The sequence below is a fragment of the Corvus hawaiiensis genome, chromosome 10, assembly GCF_020740725.1.
Source record: "Corvus hawaiiensis isolate bCorHaw1 chromosome 10, bCorHaw1.pri.cur, whole genome shotgun sequence".
Taxonomy (NCBI): domain Eukaryota; kingdom Metazoa; phylum Chordata; class Aves; order Passeriformes; family Corvidae; genus Corvus; species Corvus hawaiiensis.
The window spans coordinates 4,815,078-4,841,697 of NC_063222.1; the positions used below are offsets into that span (position 1 = coordinate 4,815,078).

Below are 26,620 nucleotides of genomic sequence, written 5' to 3' on the forward strand. Positions count from 1 at the left end.
GAGACGCCGGGATGCAGCCAGGGGACAGAGCAGGGATGTATTTATAGGTCACTGGTGTCCCCCAGGGTGCAGCTTACGGGCAAAAGAAGGGCTGAAAGAGGCTGAGGGATTCCCCAGTTGGGGCCTGGTTTGGTTTTGGCTCTTTCAGTCTAAAATTGGGGCAGAAAGTGGCTGTTTCTGAGCCAGATCTGACATCTGGGTTTCCAGGGCCTTTACTGCACTCAGCCCCAGTGGAGCTGCCAGCTGGCCTAGCAGGGTCTGACCCACACCATTTCCCAGCCTTGCACAGCCACCAGCCACACCAGGCTCCCCCATGAGCCCAGTCCCACCCCTGTGCCTGGGAGGGGTTTGCCCTGCTGCCAGCCTTGGCTCCCCCTGCCTGCACCATCCCCAGCATCCTCCCAGTCCCACATCAGCCTCGGACATCTCCCTCCATCACCTCCCAGGACAACTCCACTGGGCTTGAGTCATCAGCACCGGCTGAGCCCGCCCACATCCTGGCAAGGACAAGCCCCCAGAATTCCCCCTCCAGCTCTGCTGCACACTTCCCTGTGCCCCGTTCCCGTTAAATGTGTTTCACTAGAAAAATCCCAGCAGTGCCACAGGAATAAAGCCACTCCAGTTCTCAGCAGGGCTTCAGAGTTAGCACAAACCACCATCACTTCTCCTTTCCCCTCAGTGACCCCCGAGGAACACTTCCCCAGGTAGTGCCTGCTGCTCTGAGAGAGCCAGAGCGTGCTGTGAGCAGAGCTGGGTGGAGGAAACTCCCGGGCACTGCTGGAGTGACTGCCCTGGGAGCAGAGCTTGCACAACAAGGAGGAAGGATTTCTCTTGTTTCCTTTGTATGTTTAATCCAGCAGTCACTGGAGGAATACAAATCCATGATAAAATATCACCGAGGGATATAATTTACTCTCCTACTTCTCAATCAATGTTTCACTTTGTTGCAACTTGGGCTGTTTTTAATGGACTTTTCTAACCCAGACTGTGACTTAGTGAAGAAACAACACCCCAAAATGTGTCTTTCAGCCCTGCTGACAACACCTGTCTTATCAGCATATGCACATGGTGCACGGCCAGGGCTGCCTGCAAGTTTGGCAGTGCCGGCAAGAGCAGTGTGGAAAGCTGTGGCTACAGAGACCCTTCTCCACAGTGCCCAGGTGATGTTTGCTCCAGCCTGGGGCACTTTGTGGAGGCTGGTTGCAGATGTGGAGGACATTTTTAGTTGGCTACAGATGGGAATAAATAAAGGGAACTGCCTGAAGGGGGGAAAAAGCAGCGCTGGAGAAAACAGTCACAGAATCCCAGAATGGTCTGGGTTGGAAGGGACCTTAAAAACCCATCTGGTTACAACCCTTGGCATGGGCAGGGACACCTTCCTCTAGACCAGATTGCTCCAAGCCCACTCCAACCTGGCCTTGAACACTTCCACAAATGGGGCAGCTACAGATTTTCTGGGCAACCTGTCCTTTTAGCCAAGGAATGTTTGGTGTTGTGTCCACTCAGCTCTCACCAACACCAGCTGAAGGTTTCTGCTGAAGACACGTTCCTTGGGGATTCCCAGCGCTCCATCACCAGACACGACCCACACCCTTTGGGTGCCATTAGGGCAGGAATGGCAGCTCTCCCAGCACCTCCTGTCCTGCACCATCAGTTTTCCATCTTGACCACCTCGGAGGGGTTACCACCTGTACTCCTGACCACTCACTCGTATTGACCGTTCCCGAGCCCTTCCTCCTCCTCAGCCATCAGTAAGGGCTGGACACCCCACACCGGGTTTTCACCATTTTCAGCAGCTTCTCCTTGAGCATGAGGAAGATGACAACGAAGGCCACCAGGAGCGTCAGGCAGGTGGGCAGAGCCAACACCAGGTAGAGCAGCGCCAGGTCGGCCGTCTGCCAGCGGCAGCTCTGCAGGACAGGCTCGGGCAGCGCGCCGGGGCTCAGCGCGCGGGAGCCGTGGCTGCAGGTCACCTCCCGCCCGTCAGGGACGTGCAGGCCCTCCGCCTGCTGCAGGGCGTCCCACCAGCCCAGCGTGCAGCAGTTGTAGGGGTTTCGGCTGAGGTAGAGCTCCCGCAGGCTCCTCCCCAGAGGCACCTGCGCCACGTCCGGCGGCAGCGCCGGGAGGCAGTTGTCCCGCAGGTCCAGGCTCCGCAGCCTCAGGGTGCCCAGCGAGCTGGGGAACGCAGCCAAGGAATTCCCTGAAAGGTCCAAGCACACGAGGTTGTTCAGGGCAGAGAAGTCCATGGTGGTGGAAGAGAGGCTGGTGTTCCTCAGAGAGAGCACCTGCAGTGTCAGAACGAGGTCCTGCAGCCACGCCCGGTCCCCAGACAGCGCCTGGCGGTTGTCAGAGAGGTCCAGATGCATCAGCGATGTCCCCTGGAAGGGGCGGCCGCCCAGCCCCTGCAGACCACAGCCGGCCAAGGAGAGATGGGTCAAGGTCTCCACACCCCTGATGTCCACGCAGGGGGGACTCTCAGCCTCACCTGGCTGGGGACAGAGGGCAACCCGGTTGTGGCTGAGGTCCAGGGTAGTGATCTTCCTGGTGCGGGTGAAAATCCCGGGAGGAAGCGCCTGCAGCCTGTTGGTGCTGAGGTTGAAGAGCTGCAGGTTGGGCAGGATGTCCCCAGTGCCCACCTTCACCCCCAGCTCTACCAGCTGGTTCTGGCTGAGGTCCAGCTCTGTCAGCATGGCCAAGGGGTCCTCCTCTGACAGGTGAAATGCCTCCATGCAGTTCTGGTTGAGCTTCAGGTGGGTCAGGGACGGCATCTGGGCCAGGAAATCATCTGGCAGGCCCCAGACCTGGTTCTGGCTCATGTCCAGGAGGTGCAAGGAGGAGAGGTTGCTGTGGCAGAGGTCATCCCAGAGCCTGACCGTCGTGATGTTGGTGGAGTTGCCATCGATGATGAGGAACTGCACGGTGACGTTGGCCAGGGAGGTGCCGTTGGGGAGGCGCTGGTAGAAGCTCATCCTGTTGTCCTGCAGCAGCAAGGAGTGCAGCTTGCTCTGCCGAGGCAGCACAGGGAAGAACAGGAGGCGGTTGTGGGACAGGTCCAGCACCTCCAGCTCAAAGAGGTCATCACTTTCCAGGGTCAGGAACCACTCAATGATGTTGTTGCTGATGTTGAGTACCCTGAGCTGGGTCAGGCCGAACCCCACCAGACATGGGAGGTAGTTGTAAGCTATGTTGAGCTTCTGCAGCCTCTGCAGCCCTTCAAAAGCATTGTCAATCTCGAAGATGTAGTTCTTCTCCAGGTTCAGCTCCAGCAGCTGTGTCAGGTTTGTGAAGATGGACGAGTCCAGCCTCATGATGATGTTCCTGGCCACAGACAGGGACTCCAAGGAAGAGAGGTTGGAGAGTAAAACCGACACCATGTCCTCGGTGAGCTGGTTTCCAGCCAGATCCAGTGTCCTCAAGGCGGGCAGAGTAGAAAGAGCGGCTGCTGTCAGCGAGTAGTTGGTGAAGAGCAGGTTGTCTGTCAAGGAGAGCACCTGCAGGCCTTGGCTGCTGAGGAAGGCACCGGGCTCAATGAGCTCCAGCCGGTTCCTGGTCAAGCTGAGAAGCCAGAGCTGAGGGTACAGGAGCAGAGAGACATTGCCCAGGACCTGGATAGTGTTGTCATCAAGAAACAGCTCCTCAGTATCGCCTCGAAGGTTTCCTGGGATGGAACTCAGCCATCTCCCAGTGCAGTCCATGATGCTGTGCACCTGAAGGAAGAGGAGAATGTGTAACACCACCAGGGGAGGCAGGAGATGAAGAGAGAGAAGTCTGGAGAGCAGAGTAAGGGGGGAGGAGGTGGCTCTTTGGTTATGGCCTTGGCACACCAGTCCACTCCAAGCCAGTAGCTGGGATGGAGAAGGTCTGGAGATGCTGAGTTGCCTGGGCTTTGCCAGGCAGGACCAAGCACTCAGAGGGGTGAGGGTTCACAAGAGAGGACTTACGAGCTCACAGCTCCCAGGAGATGGTGCCCAGGCTGCATCCATCCTGCTTCCCCATCCCACTGCCAGGAGGAGAAGAAGCAGGGAGAGACCAGGGAGCGGGGCCTCCATCTCAGTGGCGGCACTCCTGTGGAGAGGGAGGCAGAGGTGAGGAGGTCAGAAGCTGCAAACTGTTCACCCCAAAAGGCCCAGGTGACCTGGGCCACCATGAGCTGTCCATAGAGAAAGGGCACAGAGCTTTGGCACCGAGCCCACCCACCCCAGCAGAAGCTCTCGTGGGGCTCCCCCAGTTTGAGCCTGGAGGGCAGGGGAGGAGCAGGGACGGGGGTGGCAGCTCAGTCCCACCTGGGGCAGCACACAGGGGGAAGGCACCGTCGGTGCTGCACAGCTGCTCGTGAAGGCCATTGAGCTGCATCCTTCGAGCAGGGCGTCCCCCCAGCAGGGCTCCTGTGCCCCCTCTTGGCACCAAACACTCCCCCAGGGGACACCAACCCACCCCCCACCAAGTCCCCCCAGTGCCCATCCCTGCTGGGGGCCCTCCCAGGGAAGCAGAGGCTCTCCAGCAGGAGCTGCCCCATTACTGACCTGGTGGGACCGGAGCTGACGGCATTTGCATCTGGGGAAAAGCTGAGACGCAGGCAAATGAGCAGCGAGGGCTCGGCGAGTGTTTGGCACGCGGCACTTTCACAACTGCCACTGCGTGAAGGAGAAACAGGGTTATTTTGGGCAGCCCAGGTAGCCAGAGCCTTGCAGCACAGAGGGAGCAGGGCATGTCCCAGGCTGTCTCCTTCTTTGGGACAGCCGAAGCATTGAGCTGGTGACTTATCAAAGCACGATTTATTACTCTGGGGGGGATGGAGAGGATGGATCCCCCTTCCCCAGGCTGCAGCTGACACACAGCACCTTTGGCTGTCTCAAGTCCTTGGAGTCCAGCAGCACCTCATACCCAGGCACGGTGGCAGGAGAGGGACCCTGCTGTGTCCTCACTGCACCCAAAGAACAACAGTTTTGGTTCTGGCTCCTGAACCCCTCTGCAGAGAATCCCACATTCCTTCACCCAGCTCAGCCTTTCTTGGCTTCTTCCAACACCAGAAGCTCCTCCATCCTCCCAGTGCTCCCTGGAGCTGCTGGGATAGCACCTGCCCAGCCAGGAGAGGAGGCAGCAGCCCCCAGCAGGAAACCCTCACCCGCAGCGCTACACCCGAGCCCACATCCAAGAGCTGCTCTGGGAGCTCCCGGGGTGCTCCCCACACTTCACACCAGCCCCGGCACGGCCCCACGCAGCCACGGCTCTGCGAGCGTGGGCATTAGTGATGCACAGCCACCACAGATCCCCAGACTGGCACAGGGAACCCCCGTGGTGTTTTCCCCCGGCACAGGTGTCGGGGAGAGTCACTCACCGCGTGGGCTTCGGCACGGTCCATCCTGCGGCCCCTCAGCTGCGCTCAGGGGGCTGCCGGGGCCAGGGGTGGGGGTGACCCGCGGGGTCCGTGTGCCACCCGCGGGGTCCGTGTGCCACCCGCCGGGGCCGTGTCCCACCGCCCTCTCGCCGAGCACCAATTTAGCCTTTGCGGAAGGAGCCAACGGAAACTGCAGTCACATGGAGGCAGCGAGCGCGGCCCGGCTCTCGCTTACTGATCTCAGCACTCCCGGCCTGGCTCATGCACCCGCACACGGCTCCCCGGCAAGGAGGAACCGCGGGGCCCAGCAGGCAGCGAGGGTAGAGGGGGAACCAGCCCCACCGGGGTCACGCCGCTCCTGGGGACGAGCCAGCACCGGGGACAAGCCTTGCACGGCCACTCCTCTGCACAGCTCCAGCAGCAGAAGCCTTCCTCAGGGTTTCAGGCCACAGAGATGGCGGCTGGGAGTGGTGCTGTCCTGCACAGCCATGCCACCGATCCTGCGGGGTGGAGAAATGACACCTCTGCACGGCACCTATTCCCATTGTGTCCCTCCAGACCCCTCTTGCCTCCAGCGCCCAGCTCAGGGGTTCGACAGGAGTCCGGGGACACGCGTCCCATGAGGGAAGAAGGTGCTCTGTGTTATGTCCTGTTGCATCCCAAGCCAAGGCTGGATATGTCCCAGGTGCTGAGTCCCCAACAACTTTGGGATGCCAGTGCCTGTCCCTCACATTGTCTAAGTGAGATTCAGAATGCTCTTATCCCTCTGCCCCCAGATCTTTGGGTGTCCTGGGGCTGCTCAGAACTTTAGCAAGCCCAGCACCCAGGGCACAAGTCAGAACCACCCGGATACAGGGACCTCCTGAGTGCCAGTCCCTGTGTGAAAGTCAGCGGAAATGGCTTTTCCTGCAGCTGCCAGGAAACAAAGATCCACATTTCCAAGGCAATATGAAGAGGGACATCTCCTTCCTCCTCACCCCCATCTACCCCTGCTCTCCATCTCCACACCCCAGGTCTCATGCACCCCCAAGTCCCCAGCAAATCCAGCCTCTGAGGAGGAAAACTTTTGCCCAGATCTACCTAGCTGGGAAAGGGTTCAAAGCTGTGGAGAAAGGCACCAGCCCTGCAGCAGGACCCTGTCTGGGATCAGCAGGTCCATGCTCCACATGCCACATGTTCCATGGTGCCAGTGGGATATTTGCAGAGTCGGGAGTGAACTGTGTCACTGCAGCACACCAAGACCCCCTCCAAGGGACACCCCAGCCAGGGTCCCCCCTCCCTGCCAGACCACGTGGCCCCCAAACTCCCGAAACCAGCACAAATGGCCAGGGAGATGATTTTCTTGCCTTCCCCCTAAATTTCATTTCTTCTCTGGGAGGAGGCTGACCTCTCCCATGTCACTCACAAAAAAGCCCTGTGGTTTCATTTCCTCCATTTTCAAGGAAGTTTGACGTATAAAAATCAAGAAGGAGAAGAGAGAAGCGAACAGGAGTGGCAGAAGCTCACAGCAGGGCAAAATTCCCATGAGCATTGCTCAAGGGCACACGAAAGGCTGAGCTCAGCTGATGACCACCAACTCCTCATCCCAAGCCCTGCCACGAGCCCACAGTCAAACCCCTCACCTGGTGCTTGGAGACACGGTAGCTGGCAGAGCTGCAAAACTTGGGCATCCTCAGCTCCGCTCTCTGGATCAGGAGGCTCCTGGGAGACCTTCTGATGAGATTCCTTCTTGTGGTGCCACCATCGAGGTGATGCCCTGAGGGTCAAACCAGCTTCCTCCTGCAGCCCAGCAGGAGCTGGGAGAGGAAACAACCTGCTTCATTCCCTGCTTTGCCCCCAGCCCATCCCCAAAGCCACGCCAGTGTAACCCCGCTCCCTCCCCAGCAGCACCATGGGCTGGCAGAGCCCCTGCCCAGCCCACGCAGGTTTCCCCCACCCCGGGGTCCCTGGAAAGCAGCTCCGCTCTCGGGCTGAGCCCGCGGCTCCGCGCTGGGGCATCGGCAGCAGAGCTGCTGCTGCTCTTCACACTTTCCCCACATCCTGCAGCCGGATGGTTCTGAAAACGTCCTGAAGCTGCTGCTTGGTCCCCTCCTTTTCCTCCCCTCGAACCCCCAACCAGCCCTCTCGGTAAGGATTTGATGTGTGCTTTGAGAGGGAGTAATTTATTTTTTAAGATCAGCGCAGGGAAGCAACAGGGATTGAGATGCCAAGAGCTGCTGCTCTGATCAGCTCTTCAGGAAGCTCCGGTGCAGCTCAGTGGCACAGGTGGGTTAAACTGAAGGAGATTCAGCTGCTTGGAGTAGATGGGTCTACGTGCAGCTGCAATTCCTGCAGCTGTAGGAGAGGACTGGGAATCCCCTTATGGTTTTACATTCAGCGAGCTTCTTCCGTTCCTCCCACCTCCTCTTCCTCCAAACCTTCTTTTTCCCTTAACAACCTTCAAATTGTCAAACACAACCCAAGAGCAAAGTTGTGACAAGAGGGCAGGCTCCCAGTTTCTCCTGGAATGCACCAGGCACAGGACCTTTGGGAAAGGGGAAACAGCAACCTCATTACTGAACATGTGTTTTCCTGCAGGAAATGTGATTTATTCCCGAGTGGAAGCACCAGAAGGGTCACTCACGGTTCACACAGCAGCAGGACCTGGTGAGTGGGGAAAAAGGGAAACAGAAATGTTTCTCCATGGGCTTCTTTGACTCCCACTGAGATGGAGAACCGGCCAGAATTAAACAAGTGGTTCTGCAAGGGATGATGGTGCAAAGCACCATTATTTTATTTTATTTTATTATGTTTTGTTTTGTTTTGTTTTATCACACCACCTGCTCTAGATAAAACAAGGGAAGCTTGAGGTCTCCTGTATCTCAGGAGCTGCCAGCAGCAGTAGTTGCCTTTAATTTAAGAGGAACTCTGAACACAAAAAAGAAAACGGAATTTGTTCTATGGGCAAAAGGGAAAAGCTAAAATGGACAGCTCGATGCCTGAAGTTTAAACTTGAGCTCTGGAGTTTCATCTGGCGGAATTTCCCAATGGCAATCCACGCAGTTTAACCCCAGGGGGTAGCTGGGGATGAGGCCCATCCCAGGAGGGTGCCTTGCTGTCCAGGAGCGTGGGCTCACAGCAGCAGGACTGCAGCTCTGCAGGAAGCACAGCTCCCCCCGGGGCACCTCCTGCAGGGGAAACCAAGGGACAAAAACCAAGGATTTATAGTCAGCCTCAAAACCATCTTTTCAACCAAGCTGCGGCCAAACCACCTCCCTGCTGCTGCTCCTGGGGCCAAGGAAAGGCACGTGCCAGCTCTTGCATCAGTCACTAAAGCTCCAGGCTCTGGTTTTGCAGTGACTTGTGTGTCTGGGAGCCCCTGGAGGCCCAGCACCCTCCTCTGGGACGACTCCCCCACTCCAGCAGCTGCCCACACTCCTGGCTCCTCCTTCTCCACAATTACACATTTAGCCACAGCCAAGCTCAGCCTTTCTCCCCCATTCCACAGAATCACAGGAATGGTTTGGGTTGGAAGGGACATTAAAGCTCATCCCATTCCACCCCCTGCCATGGGCAGGGACACCTCCCACTAGCCCAGGATGCTCCAAGCCCTGTCCAGCCTGGCCTTGGACACTGCCAGGGATCCAGGGGCAGCCACAGCTGCTCTGGGCACCCTGTGCCAGGGCCTCACCTCCATCACAGCCAAGAATTTCTATATATTCCCAGTTGTCAGGAATCTCCTAGCTCTTGACAGGTTTTCTGATGGATAGCAGGGTTCAAAGAAGACTTCTTTGAAGCCAGGATTAGTTCTGGGCTGTTCTGAGCAGAGCCCTGGGCTTGCTCACCCACCCTTGCAGCATCGTGCTGGCTGCCGACACCAGAGGAGTTGGGGCTGTGGGAGATCGGGGAGGAGGGGGGAGACAATAACCCCCAGACTGACAACATGCAACAAGCCTACAGGGATCCAGCTGAACTGCAGCAAAAACAATTGAGAAAATTATGTCTTTGGGCTTGGAAGACATTTGATCAAAAACTTAAACACCAGTCAGGAGCCCCAAAGCAGGAACTTCATAGAGGATCCCACCTGTGACCCCTCAGTCCCCAAAAGGTGCCCATTTCCTCTATGGGACTCAGAAGAAAGGTTTTAGTGGGAAGCAAACCCATGTTCCCGCGAGCACAGGGCAGGAAGGGAAGAGGGGAGCTGGTCAGTGGCTCGGCCACAGCCCCTTCCCAGATCCCAAGCTGCGGGTGAGGCTCCACCCGGTTCCCTTCCCGCAGGGAGCTCCAGCCCGGGCAGCTCCACCCGCGGTCACGGCTCTTCCTCCTCGGCCTGTAAATGAGGAGGAAGCGGCTGGAGAGGGAAAGCTGCCGGAGGGATCTCATTTCCCCCCTGCTCCCGCCCTGCGGCCGGGCTCCGGCACCGCTCGCAGCTGTCACACACCCGCCGTTCCCAGGCTGGCATTTGAGGGCTCCTCGGGATCCACCACCACGAGGCTGAGGCGAATCTGCTCCCGGGAGAGCGGGACAGCATCCGGATCACACGGTCTCCACAGCAGAGCCTGGACGTGTCGGGTGCTGGAGCACCTGGTATTTCTGAGCAACTGGAAGCCAAGTGCATCCCCTCCCTTATGATCCCAGACAGCCGAGATGCTCTAGAGAACGGCCTCTGCAGGAGAAGCCAGTGCCCAAAGCCAGAAAATGCCTCTGATCTTTTGCCAAGAGTGGTTGTGGCTGCCCCATCCCTGGAAGTGTCCAAGGCCAGGCTGGATGGGGCTTGGACCAGCCTGGGATAGTGGAAGGTGTCGCTGCCCTTGGCAGGGGGTGAAACAAGATGGGCTTTAATGTCCCTTCCAACCCAAACCATCCTGGGATTCCATGGTTTTCCTCCTAGATCTCCTCAAGGGCTGGGAAGCCCCACAACCAGGTTGCTTTCATCGAGTTTGGACTTTGGTTGCAGTTAGACCTGAAGGAGCTGCCCGAACTTTTCCCATAGGATTGCCAAAAGTGTGGATAAATTGACCTTTTTTGTACTGTACAATAAAATAAACCATTGAAAGCAATAAACCCCCCTGACCCATCTACTCCAGCACATTAACCAACGTTTTTTATCATAGAATCATGGAATGGTTTGGGTTGGAAGGGACATTAAAGGCCATCTCATTCTACCCCCTGCCGTGGCCAGGGACACCTTTTGCCAGTCCAGGGTGCTCCAAGCCCCGTCCAACCTGGCCTTGGACACTTCCAGGGATGGGGCAGCTTCTCTGGGCACCCTGTGCCAGGAGGGAAGAATTTTGTCCTAATATCAAATCTAAACCTCCTCTCTGTCAGTTTTTAGCCTAAAACTCTCAAGGCTGGAGGCTGTGAGTCACCAGAAGGAGAAGATCTGGACAAGTCACCGCTGTGACATCATTTAGGAATGCAAATTGTGACAAAAAAACCTGCTCCCATCTGCAGCCCCACAAACTCCCTCCCTGCTGCTGTTCTGCTTCAGAGGAGTGAGTAATTCTGTCATGAGCACCAAGGGAAGTGAAACTCTCTCAACTCCTTGCAGAGCTCAGCATGTCCCACCCATCTTCCTCTCTGGCCAGAAGGGCCAACATCCCTGTGCCACAGCCTGGGCTGGCAGGCAGATCTCCTGGAAGCAAATTCACACTACAAAGTCGTCTTCTCCCAGATTTTCAGCCATGGGGCTCAGCATCCCTGCTTTCTAGCACGCTACCTGAGGGACAAGGGACAAAACCTGTCTGTGGGTTTTGGGGTTTGGAGTTGGAGCACACTCTTGCACTTAGGACACATCCCTTGGTCTTCGGTAAGAAAACAGGAGAACTGCCAGGATATGTTTCTGTGGGTTTTGAAAACAAACTCTACCACGTGACATCATTGTAACACAGGTGACATCATTGCTCTATCCAAAATGCCATCCCTGCAGCTACACCTGGGAGAGGCTCAAAGCAGTTCCACCTCTCAGCCTGGGACCTGAATCAGCACAGGAGTGCAGCAGGGGGAGGTTCAGCCACACACACAGATCAATACTCAGATCTCCCCTCCTGCTCTCCTCGTTCCTGCCGGGAAGAGCAGCTCACGCTGCCAGGAAAGAGGCACGTCCCAGAGCTGTGCAGCACCATGGTGTGAGGTGGGCACGTAAAACCACCTGGTTTCCATCCTGCACACTCTCCTGAGTCCCACTAATGTTCCAACTCTGATCCAGTTCTGCTCACGTTCATTATTTTTCCAGGAATAGATACAATCTTATGCTGAAGCTGAGATAAAATCTTTTGGCTGCTTCCAAAGCAAGATCCCACCCTCCAGCTCTGCTCTTGCACAAGACCCTGCAGAAGGGCTCAGGTGCCCCATGTCAGATGGGATCTGGCATGAGGAAAGTGGCCTCTGTCACCTGAGCACAGAGAAACAAACAGAAAGCCATCAAAGAGACCCAAAAGGTGATTTGGAACTGGCAAAGGCTGTACAGCCTGGTCTAGTGGAAGGTATCCCTGCTCAGGACAGGAGGTGGAACTGGATGAGTCCTTTCCAGACCAAACCAATCTGGGATTCCGTGAAAAATGTTAACCCTTGCAATATTTGAATACGATAAAAAAGCATTTTGGCCAACAGCCATTTCCTTACTGGCAGGTTTGTCCAGCACTTTATAAAGCTACATATTGGAGCTGGCAGAGTTTGCTCTCTTAGATTGCTATTTAAACGTGATGGGATATGGCTGAGTTCTCCTAAGCAAGGGAAGCTCAGGATTAAAAAGACAAAATAAATCAAGCAGACATGAAACCACTGCAGGTAGCTCACACCACACCTGCCAGTGCAGGCATGAAGGCAAAATCCATTCAATTCCTGACTTGGTAAAATTGCAGAAGAATGAACAACACTTGTAACATAGAGTGAGTTTTATTTCAAAATCCCTTTTCAATGACTTTGATTTTTTAAAAATCATCTTTTGCTGATATCACTATTTCCTTATCATGAACACCTGAGGGGAAGAAAAGCAAGTCTGGGAAAAAGTGGACCTTGAACAGCAACCCTGACAGTTTGTTTGAGCCTCTCAAATCCCTTTCAATCCTTTAAGGTGATCTTGGAGCTTTGGCTCAGCTTGGTGTCACTAAAAATCATTTTCTGAAATGCAAGTATTTGCTCAGCCTATTTCAGGACGCTGGGTTCAAATGAAGGAACAAACTTTAAAAAATGCTATGTCCATCATCCACTTCTGTTGAGGGTTTTTAGTTTGGTTTGGTTTTTGAAAAGAACGGGAAGTAATTGTTAAGGGAGAAGGTTCCACATTAAAAACATTTATTGTACTCAGCACTTGTTTGAGCACAAGTTAAGGCTCCCCCAGCTTTGCCCTCTCGTGGGGAGATGGGAGAGTTCCTTCAGAAGTCACCCAGCATCATCCAGCAGTAGGAAAAACACCTGCTTAAGGGATTAATTAGTAGGTCCAGCAGCACTGCAGGAAAAGCTTTGTGTGTTCATTCAGTGCTTCATTCGTTTTTTCTTTCAGTCACACTCTAGCACAAGGTGGGCCACTGTCACTTACAGAGTCCAACACGGCCACTGCCAACCCCCTGAAAACCTGCTTTGTAAATGCAGAAAGGATCCTAGTGCAATTTCAATAATGCTGTTTTCTGTCTGCAGATTTCACTGCGTGTAAGTGAAAAAAAATTTCACTTACACATCTAAGAGCTGTTTATAACATGCCAAAACTGAAATACCCACATGGAAATACATAGCTTAAGGAATGACTGAGGGCCGCTCACCTCTCAAATACTTTAAGAAAACCAGTTTTGCACAATCAGACTGTGATCAGGCCCAGTGTTATTTTAACTCATCGCTGCTGTCATCAAACCCAGTGAAAATGGAAGAGGAAAAAACATAGAGGCAGCCATCTGGAAACACACCCGTGTGCACAGGGAATTTAGAAATGTAGATCAGAAATAAGCAGGGAGAAAAGCTGGATGTCTCGCTGTCAGATTCCGAGGCAGGCAGGGAAGAGCACAGCCACAGCTCCAGGGCCATCTGCTCCTGCCTGGGTTTGTCACCTGAAACGTGGCCAGGAGGGATGGGACCGAGTGGCCTTTGCCAGGAGAAGGTGCACACAAGCCTCCCAAAAATGTACACTTGCTGCAGCCTTTCAACTGGGATAAAAGCATTTTCCAGGAGGGAGTTTCCCACCCCATCTTGATTCATCTGTTTGTCAGCAGCACCTGAGGAGTCCACAACTGGCTTAGGGCCAGCACAAGGCACCACTGAGGCCAAGAACAGCCTCTGCCCCCAAACTAGTGACCATATCGAGCTCCTCACCTCCTCAGAGATATGACAGGGACAGAGGACCGAGTGTTCAGCTCCCAACAGATTTCACAGCACACTCAAACCACAAGGAGTTCTGAATTTTATTAAAATGACAGATAAAATGCTCACTTATCCCAAAATCCTGTAAGATTCTGAAGCCAAGACTGATTTCTGTACTGGGGGCTGTGAACACTTGATGTTCCCCCTGACCAAAGTCCTTAAATCCCTTGTCAGGGTAGGAAAAATATCCCAAACACTGCTCAGCTGACCCTGAGGTACCTCAGGTTAAAAAAAAACCAACTTTGCTCTCTTGGCAAGCCAGCACCAAACATCTCTGCTCCTAAAGGAGGTGTCAGCCAAGATTTGCTGCTTAAAAGCAAACCCTTGGTGCAGAGAATTTGGAAAGTGCCTCAGAGCTCAAAACCACAATACTTCTTCCTAAAAGCACCATGAAATGTTGAACTTCCATAGGGAAAGCTAAGGAAACAGCAGGAAGCTGAGGGAGGAAGGAGACCCCTCGGTGCAGCAGTGGGGCAGTGACCACACCACCCCAACTCCAATCCAGAGGCCTCCAGGAGGCAGGAATGCCTCTCCCACGGTCATGAGTGAGCATCCCTGTTTCAGAGGAGGCAATTTCCCAAGCACAGGTACCAGATCCCTGAGATTCCAAGCTCTCCTTAACCACTCATCGGACTCTTTCCCAGCAGTCACACAGCAGATCACACAGGCCCAATGCCTCCGTCCTCTTGGTGCACCAAACTGCAGCTCCCTCCTTCCCATCTGGGGGATTCCGCAGGTGCCATTCCAACAATCCACACCACCAGATCCTTCTGAATGATAGCAGAGTTTATTTTAATATTTTGTACAGCCAGCATTGGTCTCCAGGAATAAGTTATAATCTTACATAAGTGAGTCCACCCAAACCCACCCTTAAGGAATGTTCTCAACTTTCAGCATTTCTGATTTAGAGGGAAATTATTTAGAGGGTAAGATGCAGTCTGAAGAATGGGAATCAATCTGAATTTGTGATTAAAACTCCTGGGAATTCTCAGGGTTTCCTTGCCTCTAACTGGATCATGGGCAATCGCAGAGGTTGCGTCTTTCAGGACTGCACTGAGAATACATTCATCCTGGGGACTATTCATTTTCCTAAACTGGGCAGTTTCCTTTATCCCCAACTCTATGTCCCATGGTTCTGCTCTGCAGACACACTTTACAGTCCAGTACAATCAATGCCTGTAACAGATTTGTCCGGGAGGTACTTGGATGCCCGTCCCACATCCTTTATTTGGCTGTTCTCAGCACCACCAAAAACACCTCCATTGCTCACAGCACATTCTGCCTGATGCAGCAGGAGGAACAGACCTTGAATTGCCTTTCAGCAATGAACACACAAAACAAATAAATACTTTTAAATCCTTTAAATGGTAACAACTTACACAGTTCCAGGGCAGAACCTGGTGATCTGCCCGGCCAAAAGCACTCCAAGGCAAAGCCTCACTCACCTCCTTGAGGAACAGGGAGGGGGATGAACAACAGCCCAAGAGGGATTCCTCTTTCTTCCATGCTCAGAGAATTGCCAGTGTCTGATACCAAGCAACTCACATTCTCAAAACAAAACAAAAAAAAAAACCCAAGCAAAAAGAGGTTGTATAAATATTTCCTTCTCCCTCTCCAAAAAGCAGCTCTGAAACAGCACAGGCAGCTCTGGGAAACACCAACCAGCACAAAACCAGAGTCACGAGCCAGCCGTGGGGCTCACAGCCTTCCTGCCCTGGGGGTCCCTACAGACCTTCCAGCCTCACAGGAAAGTGGTTTCACCAGGAATTCCCTCCTCACTACACCTGGCAGCTTCCCAGCCTGCCCATGCCAGCACATGGACACGCCTGGGGGGTCTGTACATGGCTTTGAGAAAACCAGTGAAGAGCACAAACACTGAATGTGATCCAGAATCCCCATCAAAGGGCTGGTGAGAGTTTTACTAGTCCTGGGCAGGTGAATGCTGGGGTACTGGGGGATTTGATTCAGTTAAGAAAGGTTCAGGCAAGCCTTAAAGCCTTATAAAGCCACTGAAGCTGAAGGTAAGGTCTGGTTGCAGAAGGCCAATGCTCCTTCCACATCATTTTGAGACATCTCACAACAGTGATGAGCAAGTGTAAGAATGCTTTGAAAAGGTGGTGTTTTTGACGTGGAAAGGAAGGCAAGCTCAGTGCTGTGCTCAGCCTTCCTTCCCCCAGAGGAGCGCAAGTTCTGGTGAAAGGAAACTCGTGGGGAAAACGTTTCTGTTTCCTACAGAGAACAAACCTGTCACTGAAGCCATGGAAACTTTCACAGGAAACAACCCAAAGTAGCACCGCACTCCACAAGAGCATCCCAAAACACATTACAACAGAACTGCACTGACATGAAGGCTGTACCCCTGTCCCAGGTGTGCATTCTGGTGCCAGGGAGGGGGGGATTTTTTCCTTTAAGAAATTCTGTACCCAGTTAGAATAAAGCAAACCCTTTCTTTTAGCTGTTCTTTCAACGTTTTCTTTATATACAACCCTTAAAATACACTTAAAAATAGCTGCACACGTGTTGTATGGTTATACCAGAGAAGGGCAGTTGCACAGCCCGTGCCTCTCAGGACACCAGAAACTGTAAATACCCCCAGCAGCCCTGCTCTGCTCCAGCCCCCACGCTGGCCCCAAGGAGGGAAGGAAGGAACAAGCAGTTTGGAAATGGGAGTCTCTCACAAAACACGCCACGTACAAATCCCAGGGTAATTTCCTCAAGCATTTTTGTATCAAGTCCTTTCTTAAATGTTTGAGGTCACACTGCCATTTTAGCAATAAAATCTGTTGCAACATGCATGTGTCAGCTTCCCACTCAACCAACTGCAGCTCTGAGGATTTTTCTGGCCTGGTAGAAAGAGGAAATGTAACACAATTTCTGAAGTACGGCTGGTCCTCTGTTTCCAAACTCCATGTGGTTCCCTCGATGGCTCTTGGACACACACACACACTTTTTTGTTGTTTTTTTTCCTCTAATACACGTTTCCCTCTAACCAACATGCAGATTTCTCCTCCCAAACATCCACATCTCGACGTGCCAACGAAACAATCCATGTCATCCATCCAGAGGCTTTCCCAGGTAGACCAAAGTCACTTCTGTGTTACCATACACAGCAGACACTGCTGGATACAGGCAAACTTTTGGCAGTCCTCTGAAGGCAACTCCCAAGAACTCATAGCCCCTCTCAAACGCTAATGTTTTGTCTTCCATGTCCAGGATAACTCGAATCCTTTCACCTATCTGGAAACAGAGACAGGAGGGGGAGTAAAAATAATACACAGAGTCAGCATGTTCAGATGGATGCAAAAATAATGCAAAGTATAATACAGCAGAGAATTTTAAAGCAAGGCTGTCCTGTGTCTCACAATTGATTGCTCTTAGGATGGGAATTTCTCAATTTCACCATGATCCTGAGTACCTCTGAAGCAGAGTATCCACCTGTATCCAGCACCTATTTATGATAATAAACATGGCCCTTCCCATAGGAACCTCTGAGACCACTGAGAGCAGGCACTACGTGCTGTGTGCTTTGGAAACACTGCAGAGCTTTGGAATCTTTGCTATGGTCTCCAAGTTACCTGAACTCTGTGTTCAGCTGCTGCTGTCGCTGAGCAGCAACTGCTCTGTGAGGAGCATTTTTAAAGACAATGGATTTGTTTAAGAAAGGCAAGTGCCACCTACAAAAAAATCCCAGAACAGACTAATATGCAGGTGCTGTTGCTGACAGAGGTGTTCCCTCACCAAGGCAAAAAGAGATTTCAGTACAAAATGTAAAATGAAAACCCTAAAATATATATATACACACATACACAAGTGAAACCAACATTGACCACAGCAAGAGTTTTGGATCCAGGCAGGCCCGGAGCTCCCTGCATTTATCTAGCACACATTATTTCAGACATCAACGAAAGTCTCAGAGGACAGCCACAAGCACAGCAGGCGCCACACAAACTCCTGACTCTTCTCCAGCCAGCCCCAGCACTGGGAATTTCTTCCAGCCAACACTACCACACACATGTGTTTCCTGTAAGCACGTTTTCTACGAGCAGATCACTGCACATGTCTTAATAAACGCCAAAGGATCACTGATTTGACCTTTCACACAAAATTTAGGAATATCAGATACAAGTTACTACACAGATCTTCACCCACAAGTGAAACATAAGCCAGTACAAAGCCACAGCACTGGGGGTTGGACGGGATGATCTTTAAAGTCCCTTCCAACCCATTCTCTGAATATGAGATGGAAATTACAACGATCCGGTTTAAGTTGTAACACGAGCAAATCCAGCAGTACAAAGGCAGTTGTGTGAGCAGGCAGAACAACAAGACAAGCACTTCTATAAGGACAAAAAGGTAGGGTGGCATCTGCTCTTTAATACCCTGAAGTTATCTGAACATCAGATTCCAAATCCGGGATGTCACCCACGGGAACGTAGCCACTGAGCAAAGCAGCAGCTATCAGCACTGCTGCAGGTTTTTGCAGGAAGACTCTCACCTAAGTACTAACTTCAGCTCACCCTGCCAGACAACAAAGGGGTACAAGCCCTCAGACACTCGCCTTGCTGTGGGGCAAGTCGCTACTTCAGAAAGCTACACCAGTCTTTTCAGGTTTTATTCCAAAAAGCACCACGATGTCTAAGCAGACACCCACAGTACAGGTTTCACACTCAGTGGTTTGAGATTAAAGTGTGGAAACAACACAGGGTCAGGTGCACTGAACACCAGACAGGTGTAGCCTGCAGAAGCAGTAAACGAAGGGGGAGAAGGCTCACAAGGTGGAATCATTTGCCTTCTGCAGGGAAAGCAAAGAGACCTTTGAGGGTCACTTAAGAGCAATTCAGCAGCCAGCCGGGACAGCGAGGAACAGCCAGCACCTCCCCTAGCCCCGGCACAGCGCCCAGCCCACACCAAGCCCCCTCACCTGGTATTTGGGCGCGTTATTGCACTGGGGGAAGCTGCCGTTCACCTCCCCGTTATGCAGCAAGTTATTGTCCACCAGGTTCCAGCCCCAACTCTGGTCGTCGCTGCCCAGCAGGGCCACGTAGCCCTGGCACTGCATAGCCGCGCGCTTCGTGGCGATGCCGATGACGGCCACGGTGCCCAGCGGGCCCTCCCACCACACCTCCCAGGCGTGCCGGCCCTCGCTGAAGCCGATCTTGGTGCGCGCCCCGTCCGTGCTCTGCGCGATGGGGTTGCGGTGCAGCGTGAAGCCGTTCTTCTTGATGTAGACGTTCCTCGAGCAGTCGTTGGTGCTGAACGCGTGGTGGAAGGCACGGACCTGGGCGAGAGAAGGTGGGTGGGGGAGATGGACGGGGCTTGGAGCAGCCTGGTCTAGTGGGAGGTATCCCTACCCGTGGCAGCTTTAAGGTCCCTTCCAACCCAAGCCATTGTGGTTCTAAGAGATAAAACCCTGTCATGTTTTTCAGCCTCCCGCCCCCTTCGTTTCCAATGGCGGGTGGGCCGGAGGGCTGTGGGGGTGTCCCCAGGCGGCAGGGGAGGCGGTGAAGAGGTGTCCCGGCGGGGTGGGGGTGTCCCCGCGGATCGGGGGTCCCGACCTCACCTTGCCCTTGTAGGTGGGCACGTTGCAGAGGATGTCGGTGCGCAGGGCCTCCTCGGCCAGGCAGCGGGCGGCCAGGCTGCGCCACACCTCGCTGTTCTCGTCGCCGTGCAGGACGCGGTGCCACAGCTTGCAGACCAGCGCGCAGCTCCGCAGCTCCCGCAGCTCCAGGTACGAGAACACCAGCTCCAGCACCCTCCCCGGCAACCGCCAGCCCGGCCCTCCCCACGACGCCGCGGCCGCCCCGGGGCCGGGCCCGGGGCCGGGCCCCGCCGCCATCGCCCCCCGCGCTCCCCTCGCCCGCCCGGTGTCGCCGGGGCCGCCCGAGGCCTCACGGCGCGGGGGCGCGCGGCGCCGCCATCTCGGCCGCGGGCACCGCCCCGCGCGTGCGCGGCGGGCGCGGGGGGCCGGCGAGGCGCGGGGGCGGCGGCGGCGGAGCGGAGCCGAGCGGAGCCCGGGGGAGGCGAGGGGCGCCCAGCGGAGCTGAGGGGAGCTAAGGTGAGAGCTGAGGCCCCCGGGCTTCCCGAACCCCCTCCCCCGGGACGGCCCCGGCAGCGCCGCGCCCCGCGGGCCGGGCCGGGGGGCGGCCCCAGCACCGGGCCTGCCGGGGCGGGGGGCGGTGGGACCCAGCTGCCGCAGGGCCCGGGGGTTGGCAGGGAACGACTCACCTCGGGCCCCCGGGGACCGGCGGCCGCGAATCTGCCCCGACGCGAGCTGCGGGGAAGGTATCGGCCCTCTCTGTAGTGTTATTTAATCGCCAAGACCGAAGTTCCTCTGGTGGAATGAATGGGCTCTGGCTGCTCTTTAGATCTGGGTCTACAAAAGTCATATGGAAAACATAACATGGTAAAAAAAAAAAAAAAAAAAAAAAAGAAGAAAGGTAAAAACACCAGAAACAAGCCGTTTATTGCCTAATAGTTAAATAAATTCACGGACCTTAGGACAGCGAAGCGGCTGCAGGGCTGTCACACAAACCCCGTGTGCCTCTCTCCTTTGCCCCGCAGCGTCCCAGTCCCTCCAACACTTCTGTGCTACCTTTTTTCGCCCCTCACTTAATTTTTGCTGATGTGCTTCCCTAAGCAGTGCTGTGACGCAGGCAGCTGTGGGCAGTCACGCCTGGGAAGGTTAAGCTTGGTGAGCGCCATGGGTGTACTCTGAGAGCCAATTAAATGTGTTGCAACCTGTTTTAAATTAGTAATTTATTTAAAAGAGACTCACTGTATCATTTAGGTCGGAAAAGACCGGCCAGCGCTGTGGTTGTGCCTGGTGGCTTTGCTGTTTGAGCGAAAGCTCCACTTGGGTACTGAGCTGCCGAGGTGCTTGTTTTAACTGGACACTGGAGTTTCAAGTAGTTTGCAGGATGCTCTTGTTCCTTGCTAAGTTTCTGCTGTAATGAGACCAACAACCACCTCAGTTCAGGAGCTGTTTTTGTTCGTTTCAGGGGTGTCCCTGAAGCATGGCAGTCAAGTGGAATGGTGGACATTCCTCCTCTGTACTGTGCCTGAACGTGAGCGCAGAAGGGCTGGTGGCCTCCGGCGCGGAGCGGGGCGAGCTGGCGCTCTGGGATGGGGGAGGCTCGCCGGTGGCTCAGCTGCGGCTCCCGCAGGCGGAGGACGTGACCTCGGTGGTGTTCTCCGCCCGGCGCCCCAGCACGCTGTACACATCCCACGGAGAAACCATCAGCGTGCTGGATGTCCGCTCCCTCCAGGAGCCCCTGGAGCGCTTCCACGTGAACGAGGAGGAGATCAACTGCCTCTCAGTGAACGACACCGACAGCTTCCTGGCCGCGGCAGATGACTCGGGGGCGATAAAGGTTTTGGACTTGGAAAGCAAGAAAGTCAGCCGGTCCTTGAGGCACTCCAACATCTGCTCGTCTGTTGCCTTCCGACCTCAGCGGCCTCAAAGCCTGGTTTCCTGTGGACTGGACATGCAGGTGATTTGCATACATATGCACAGCTATTAATGAAGTGAAACAGTAATTACCCACCTGTGTAGTGAGGTGCTCACAGACTTTCACCGAGTGTGAAGGTGCTCAGCCTGCAGTCACCGGAAAGCTCCCTCACTATACCGAAGTAGTTTTGGCCCGAAAACTAAGTGTTGAGGCTGTTGGTGCCGTGTTCTACTGAGCAGCTTCTGCCCCTGTTTTTATCTTCCTTAACATTTATAATTCAAAAGTGAGCAGGGTGGGGGGAAATCAGAATATGCTGCAGAGCTCACTCGTGCCATATTAGCTCTTTGTTGGACTGAGCAAAACCAGCAGCTGTCCCTAGGGATCAGTTGTGGCTGCAGACGAGATGCAAAGGATGGTGAGGACAAGGCACAGTGCTCGAGGCAGGCAGGTAGGGCAGTATCTTTCCAAATTTAATGTATCACTGTGAGGACAAGTGATTTGTATAATTTATCCTTTGTTCTGTTGATACCTTGGAAGCATGAAATGTTCTTTGCCTTTTACACTTCTCTATCCTCATCAAGAGGAAACTTTGTCTTTTGTGTTCTGAGAAGAACCATGCTGGGAGTTAAGTCCAGAGCTGGCCACCCAGAACAGATATTTTTCAGTAATTTCTTTCCCGTGGTTGAGGTCTGACCACATTCCTGGTTTAGCCTGATTTGAAAACTGTCACTTCTCGAAGGTTTCTGTGGTTCGTGTGACAGCGTTGAGCAGTTTCACCCTGTGTTCTTGAAACCAAAGTACATCTCACACCCATTAGAGCAAATACACGCTGATATTTAGTATAAACTGTATTTTTCTGTGTTAAAGCCATGATAATAGAGCCTTTCTGGGAGGAGTAAACACTCGGTGCCTCAGCTAGCTTAATTCTGGTCCCTAAAATGCAGATACACAAGCCTGTGGCTGTAAACTTCTTATCAGAATTGGAAACGTTTATGTACAGCTAAGTACAAGTGAGATGATTATTTTTTGTGACTTTTTAGTATTAGTTTCATTTATTGTAGCTCAGCAAGTTGGTTTTTAGGTGAAAGTCAGTATCCCAAAACGGGATTTCGTTAGTGTATTTTTGTACAGTGAAAAGAGCATCATTCTGCATTGAGGCTGCATTTAAGATACATCATTTCCCTAAGGGGAGCTTAGCTGCAGAACTCTGAAGCCCTGTGCTGCACCATGCCTTTGGACAAGAGATGAGCTCTACGAGCATCAGGGCTTGTCAAGCCCTCTGGGAGGCCGTGGCTGAGGAGAATTGAAATTTAGGTTGCTGGAGTTCTTTCAGGAGTTCTGATGAAGCAGGGAAAATGCCATGAGGGCAGAAAATACTTAGTTTGCAGAAAACTTGTCAGCAGTTGATGGATTCATCAGGCTCTTGTGTCTGTGATGAAAACAGGAGTATTTTCTGTAAGCATAACCCAGCCCCTCTGATTTACAGTAAATCACAGTTGTTGTGGAAGTAGTTTTAGTGCAGCAGCAACAGCAGACACTGAAACAGGAAAGTGACAGAAAATGTATTTCAGATGTGTTATTGTGATTTGGATTCCAGAAATGCAGTGCCAGGCTCTTTTGTGAACTAAATTTAAAGACTCCTGTACTTCTTATTGGTGATTGCTGCTGAAGGAATATTTTTATTAATAACAAATTGAAGCTTAGCTTTGTTAAGTTAACAGTACACCAGTGTTGCATTAGACTGACTTGTGCTTTTTGATCTGTTTGCCTTGGGAATGCTCATTGTCAATTCAGATCCAACAAAAGTCTTGAGAGAATTATTTTTAATTGGTATAAATCTGTAATGCTTGAACTGCTGTACGAGAGACACAGGATTCTTCACTAGGGGCTTGGAGGTGGGCTGGCATGCCCTACTCCATAGCACAAACCAGATCTACTCATTGGATATAAAAATAAATACAAATATGCCTGTTTAAAAACAACAGCCTCAACTACTGTTTGACTTTTGCTGTCCCGTTTTTCAGACACGTTCTTGGAAGTGACTATTTTAGGCCAAGTAGCAGAGACAGAAATCCAGAATGATAATGATCTCTATTCACTCCTAGCATTTCCGTGTCCCTCCTTCTAAAAAATTGATGTGCAGTACATCATGATTATTACTGCTGAGATGAAGGCAAAAGCTTTTAGAGCAGTGTTTGCATCCCTTTCGTGGTCTAAAGGTCTGAGTCATTGACTGCGGAGTATGGTGGTTGGGGTTTGGAAAGCAGGCCAGAAAGATTTGCTACATTTATTAGGGCAAGTTTAACCTCACCACACACCTTACACCTCTTGGAGTTGTGCACAGCCTTTGCTCTGCTAGGGCAAGAAGCGTGGCTGTCTATTTTTAGTACTAAAGGTCTGATTTTATGTAAAACACAGAAATTATTGATTCATCCTGTGTTTTTTTTCCAGGTGATGCTGTGGAACCTGCAGAAAGCTCGCCCCTTGTGGACCACAAACCTGCAGGAGTGTGACGTGGAGGAAGAGAGCCCGCAGTCAGCCGGGCAGCTCTTCAACCCGCCGCTCGCACATTCCCTGTCCGTCGCCTCCTGCGGCAACATCTTCAGCTGCGGAGCTCAAGACGGTAAAGTCAGAATATTCCGAGTCACTGGTGTCAGGTTTGAACGTGAACTGGACTTCCAGGCTCACAGCTTGGGAGTCTCACAGGTGCTCTTTATGCCAGAGGCATACTGGTTGTTGTCTGGAGGAAACGACGGGAAAGTCTTGCTCTGGGATGTCAGCAGCAGGGTCGGAAAGCAGCAGAAAAGTCCAGCAAAGTCTCTGCACAGGAGGAAGGCCCAAGCAGCTGCTTCCAGCGGAAAAGATGGGAAGCTCAGCAAAGTGGCCTCAAATGAATACCCTGGAGTTGTGCCAAAGCTCACCATTGAGCACGGAGAGAAGGTGAACTGGCTCTCGTGTGCAGAGATCAAAGGCTCCAGGAGAGTGTTGGTTGCTGACCAGACCAGCTCTGTATCAGCCTATCCATTGCCAGAACCTTAAGGCACCCAGGTGTTTACAGAAGTCTGAGGGACAAAACCACTTCTTGGAGCCAGTTGCATCTACTGACAGTGAACTGGACAGTGAACCCCTCTGGGTCCCTGGCAAGGGGAAGGGGTTTGCCGTGCACTCGTGATGTCCCTGGCCTTGTGCTGGTTCTTCCTGGCTGTCGTGTTCACAGCCACTGTCTCTTGGCAGGGTTGGCAGTTTGCTGCTTGAATTTAAGTGAAACGGGTCTCTCTATTTAGGGGTAACATTAGTTCATGACTAAGCGGACATAATTAAGGGTGGAGGAGGAAATTAGTGCTAAGGAGACACCCACAATGCTAAGTGAGGCTGCTGAACAGTAGCAGGGCTGTCACTGGCCCAGCTCTATGTGGTTTGGGCTGTTGCAGTACTCGCTGTGGCTTTTCCCATGAAGCTGTGTCCCAGCTGGCTTAAACTGGTCATAGCAGAATCTGGTTTTCATCACTCTGTCAGCAGCTGCATAGACTAGAGATGCATCAATTAACAAGTAATCAAATGAGTTTCCCTGTGGTTGCCAACTGTATTTTTTCACTGCAGCCAAGGAAGGAGCAGGGGAACTGTTACACCTGTTTGCTGGGTCAGTTGTCAGTTGTGTATCCCAGGGAAAAAGAACTATTACACGTGTCTTAATAAATGCTTTCTCTCTCGCTGCTCCCTTGTCCTTAGACTCGCTCTAATAGTGCCAAACTCACACAAAACTGTGTCAAAAAGTGCAATGTACCCCCATCACAGGGGGAATACGAAGGGCTGAAGGCACAGCTTCTCCTTACCCAAATATACTTCCTGTCTTCCCAAAGCTATGAAACACAGTGAGCAGAACTTGGCTTGCTAGAAGCTTCCCTTCACTTGCAGACTGAAGGTAGGAAGACCTAAGTGGCAATGCATGTTCAGTTCATGCTGGATTTCCCATAAAGTGGGCAAATAATTTTAAAAAAAAGATTTTTCCCAGGCTGTCCTTATCCTGTCACAGAACTGAATTCCTGGTGCTGGCTGAGGACTTGCTGCACTGACAGGGGGTTTGTGCTGCTGTGTTTCACCAGATGGACTGTTACCAGACCCATATTATTATGGAAAAATTTACAGCTCTTTTTTTTTACATACCCAGCTCTGGAAAATCATTATCCGGTTGTGCTGCCTCTCTCCACCCTTTGTGGAAGAGATTCCAACTGTCTTGGTTTTGCTCAAAGCAGCTCCCTGCAACCAAACACAACTCATTCTCATCCAAATCAGATATTACCTTCGTACCTTTTTAATTAAAAAAACCAAAGGCAATCTGCTTGTACAGCCTTTCCCAGCAGGAGACTTTGGCCCAAGACATGATCTGGGGGGCGCAACAGCAAATTGAAGCCAAAACACAGCAAAAAAAAAAAAAAAAAGCAGGAAAGTGTAGTTATTCCCTTTTGTGCTACCTGTGAATTAATTTATTTATGAAGAGACAGGACCAGTGGGGCAGAGGAAGGGGTCGGGTCAGACTGTGTGGTTCAGTGTGTGATATGTCCATGAACGTGTGTTGGTGCATCCATGACCTATATTTGGATACACAGGCTATAAAAAGCCTCGGAACAAACAACCTCCTGCAGGACTCGGATCCCCTGTCTCTGCTGTTGCTGCCGGCTTCAGGAGACAGGAGCAAGCCCCACTCCAGCTTTTATTTCTTCTGTTGGTGTTCTCCAGGAGGATGGCGAAAGCCAGCATCTCCCTGCGCTCCCTGAATGAGACACTGAACAGGTCCTGCCGGGGCTGGGCTCACACCGCGCGAAGGGACGGGGAGGGCGCGGAGGGCTGGGGCATGGGACACCACACCAGACAATCCCTGAGCACGGCAAACCTGTGCTTCCCTGGAAACTTCGTGGGCAACAGGGTTTAAATAGACATTGTGTGTATACAGGGAGGGAGCAGTTCATGAGTAGGGTTAATCTCTCCTTCACTCACTGGGGAGGAAAGAGGGACAGAGCCGTCAGCTTCATGGTGGTGTTCATTCCATGGCTGCCATCCTGGCTGTTTGCTGTAGGATTTGGGCAGTTGCTCCATCACCCATAGCCTGCAGCTGCATGAAGTGTCACCAGGCCATGAGGGCACTTGGTCTGTTCAGCCTGGAGGAGACTGAGGGGAGACCTCATTGCGGTTTACGACTTTCTCATGAGGGAGGGAGGAGAGGCAGACACTGATCTCTGTGGTGCCCAGTGACAGGACCCGAGGGAATGGCCTGAAGTTGTGCCAGGGGAGGTTTAGCTTGGGTATTAGAAAAAGGTTCTTGCCCCAGAGGGTGCCTGGGCACTGAACAGGACAGTGGTCACAGCACCAAACCTGTCAGAGCTCAAGAAGCATTTGGACAATGCTCTCAGGTACAGGGTGGGATTGCTGGGGTGTCTGCGCAGCGCCAGGAGTTGGATCCTTGTGGATCCCTTCCAACTCAGCATATTCTGTGATTCTGTGAAAT

The 26,620-nt window shown here is 52.8% G+C and overlaps 3 protein-coding genes across 6 annotated transcripts; 1 reads left to right on the forward strand and 2 right to left on the reverse strand.

Moving 5' to 3' along the window:
• Positions 1-1,391: 1,391 nt before the first annotated feature.
• Positions 1,392-7,180, reverse strand: NRROS (negative regulator of reactive oxygen species). Of its 2 annotated transcripts, none has more exons than XM_048313938.1 (4): positions 6,961-7,180; positions 4,524-4,634; positions 3,942-4,065; positions 1,392-3,707 (listed from the first exon to the last, which is right to left on the reverse strand). In XM_048313938.1, the coding sequence occupies exons 3-4, from the start codon at positions 4,047-4,049 to the stop codon at positions 1,749-1,751; spliced, it is 2,067 nt and encodes a 688-aa protein (XP_048169895.1). In that variant the 5' UTR covers positions 4,050-4,065; positions 4,524-4,634; positions 6,961-7,180; the 3' UTR covers positions 1,392-1,748. The 2 variants fall into 2 exon arrangements, with proteins under 2 accessions (XP_048169895.1, XP_048169894.1); XM_048313937.1 differs by lacking the exon at positions 6,961-7,180 and adding an exon at positions 5,339-5,816.
• A 7,254-nt stretch (positions 7,181-14,434) lies between these two features.
• Positions 14,435-19,520, reverse strand: FBXO45 (F-box protein 45). Its single transcript, XM_048314482.1, has 3 exons — positions 19,230-19,520; positions 18,591-18,947; positions 14,435-16,906 (listed from the first exon to the last, which is right to left on the reverse strand). Exons 1-3 carry the CDS (start codon positions 19,503-19,505, stop codon positions 16,721-16,723), a joined length of 819 nt encoding a protein of 272 aa, XP_048170439.1. The 5' UTR covers positions 19,506-19,520; the 3' UTR covers positions 14,435-16,720.
• On the forward strand, positions 18,875-24,831 carry WDR53 (WD repeat domain 53). 3 transcript variants are annotated; one of them, XM_048314480.1, is made up of 3 exons: positions 18,875-18,961; positions 20,668-21,159; positions 23,569-24,831. In XM_048314480.1, exons 2-3 carry the CDS (start codon positions 20,683-20,685, stop codon positions 24,154-24,156), a joined length of 1,065 nt encoding a protein of 354 aa, XP_048170437.1. In that variant the 5' UTR covers positions 18,875-18,961; positions 20,668-20,682; the 3' UTR covers positions 24,157-24,831. The 3 variants fall into 3 exon arrangements, with proteins under 3 accessions (XP_048170437.1, XP_048170438.1, XP_048170435.1); XM_048314481.1 differs by lacking the exon at positions 18,875-18,961 and adding an exon at positions 19,312-19,397; XM_048314478.1 differs by lacking the exon at positions 18,875-18,961 and adding an exon at positions 19,653-19,724.
• Positions 24,832-26,620: the final 1,789 nt, after the last annotated feature.

Bases quoted from the DNA above. Each gene is read 5' to 3' on its own strand.
- FBXO45 (XM_048314482.1), bottom strand. From the start codon at position 19,505: ATGGCGGCGGGGCCCGGCCCCGGGCCCGGCCCCGGGGCGGCCGCGGCG. The intron at 18,948-19,229 runs GTGAGGTCGGGA...TCTCTCGCCCAG, and splicing joins TGCCCACCTACAAGGGCAAG to GTCCGTGCCTTCCACCACGC. The intron at 16,907-18,590 runs GTGAGGGGGCTT...CTCTGTTTCCAG, and splicing joins ATAACGCGCCCAAATACCAG to ATAGGTGAAAGGATTCGAGT.
- NRROS (XM_048313938.1), bottom strand. From the start codon at position 4,049: ATGGAGGCCCCGCTCCCTGGTCTCTCCCTGCTTCTTCTCCTCCTGGCA. The intron at 3,708-3,941 runs GTAAGTCCTCTC...CTCTTCCTTCAG, and splicing joins CTCCTGGGAGCTGTGAGCTC to GTGCACAGCATCATGGACTG.
- WDR53 (XM_048314480.1), top strand. From the start codon at position 20,683: ATGGCAGTCAAGTGGAATGGTGGACATTCCTCCTCTGTACTGTGCCTG. The intron at 21,160-23,568 runs GTGATTTGCATA...TTTTTTTTCCAG, and splicing joins CCTGTGGACTGGACATGCAG to GTGATGCTGTGGAACCTGCA.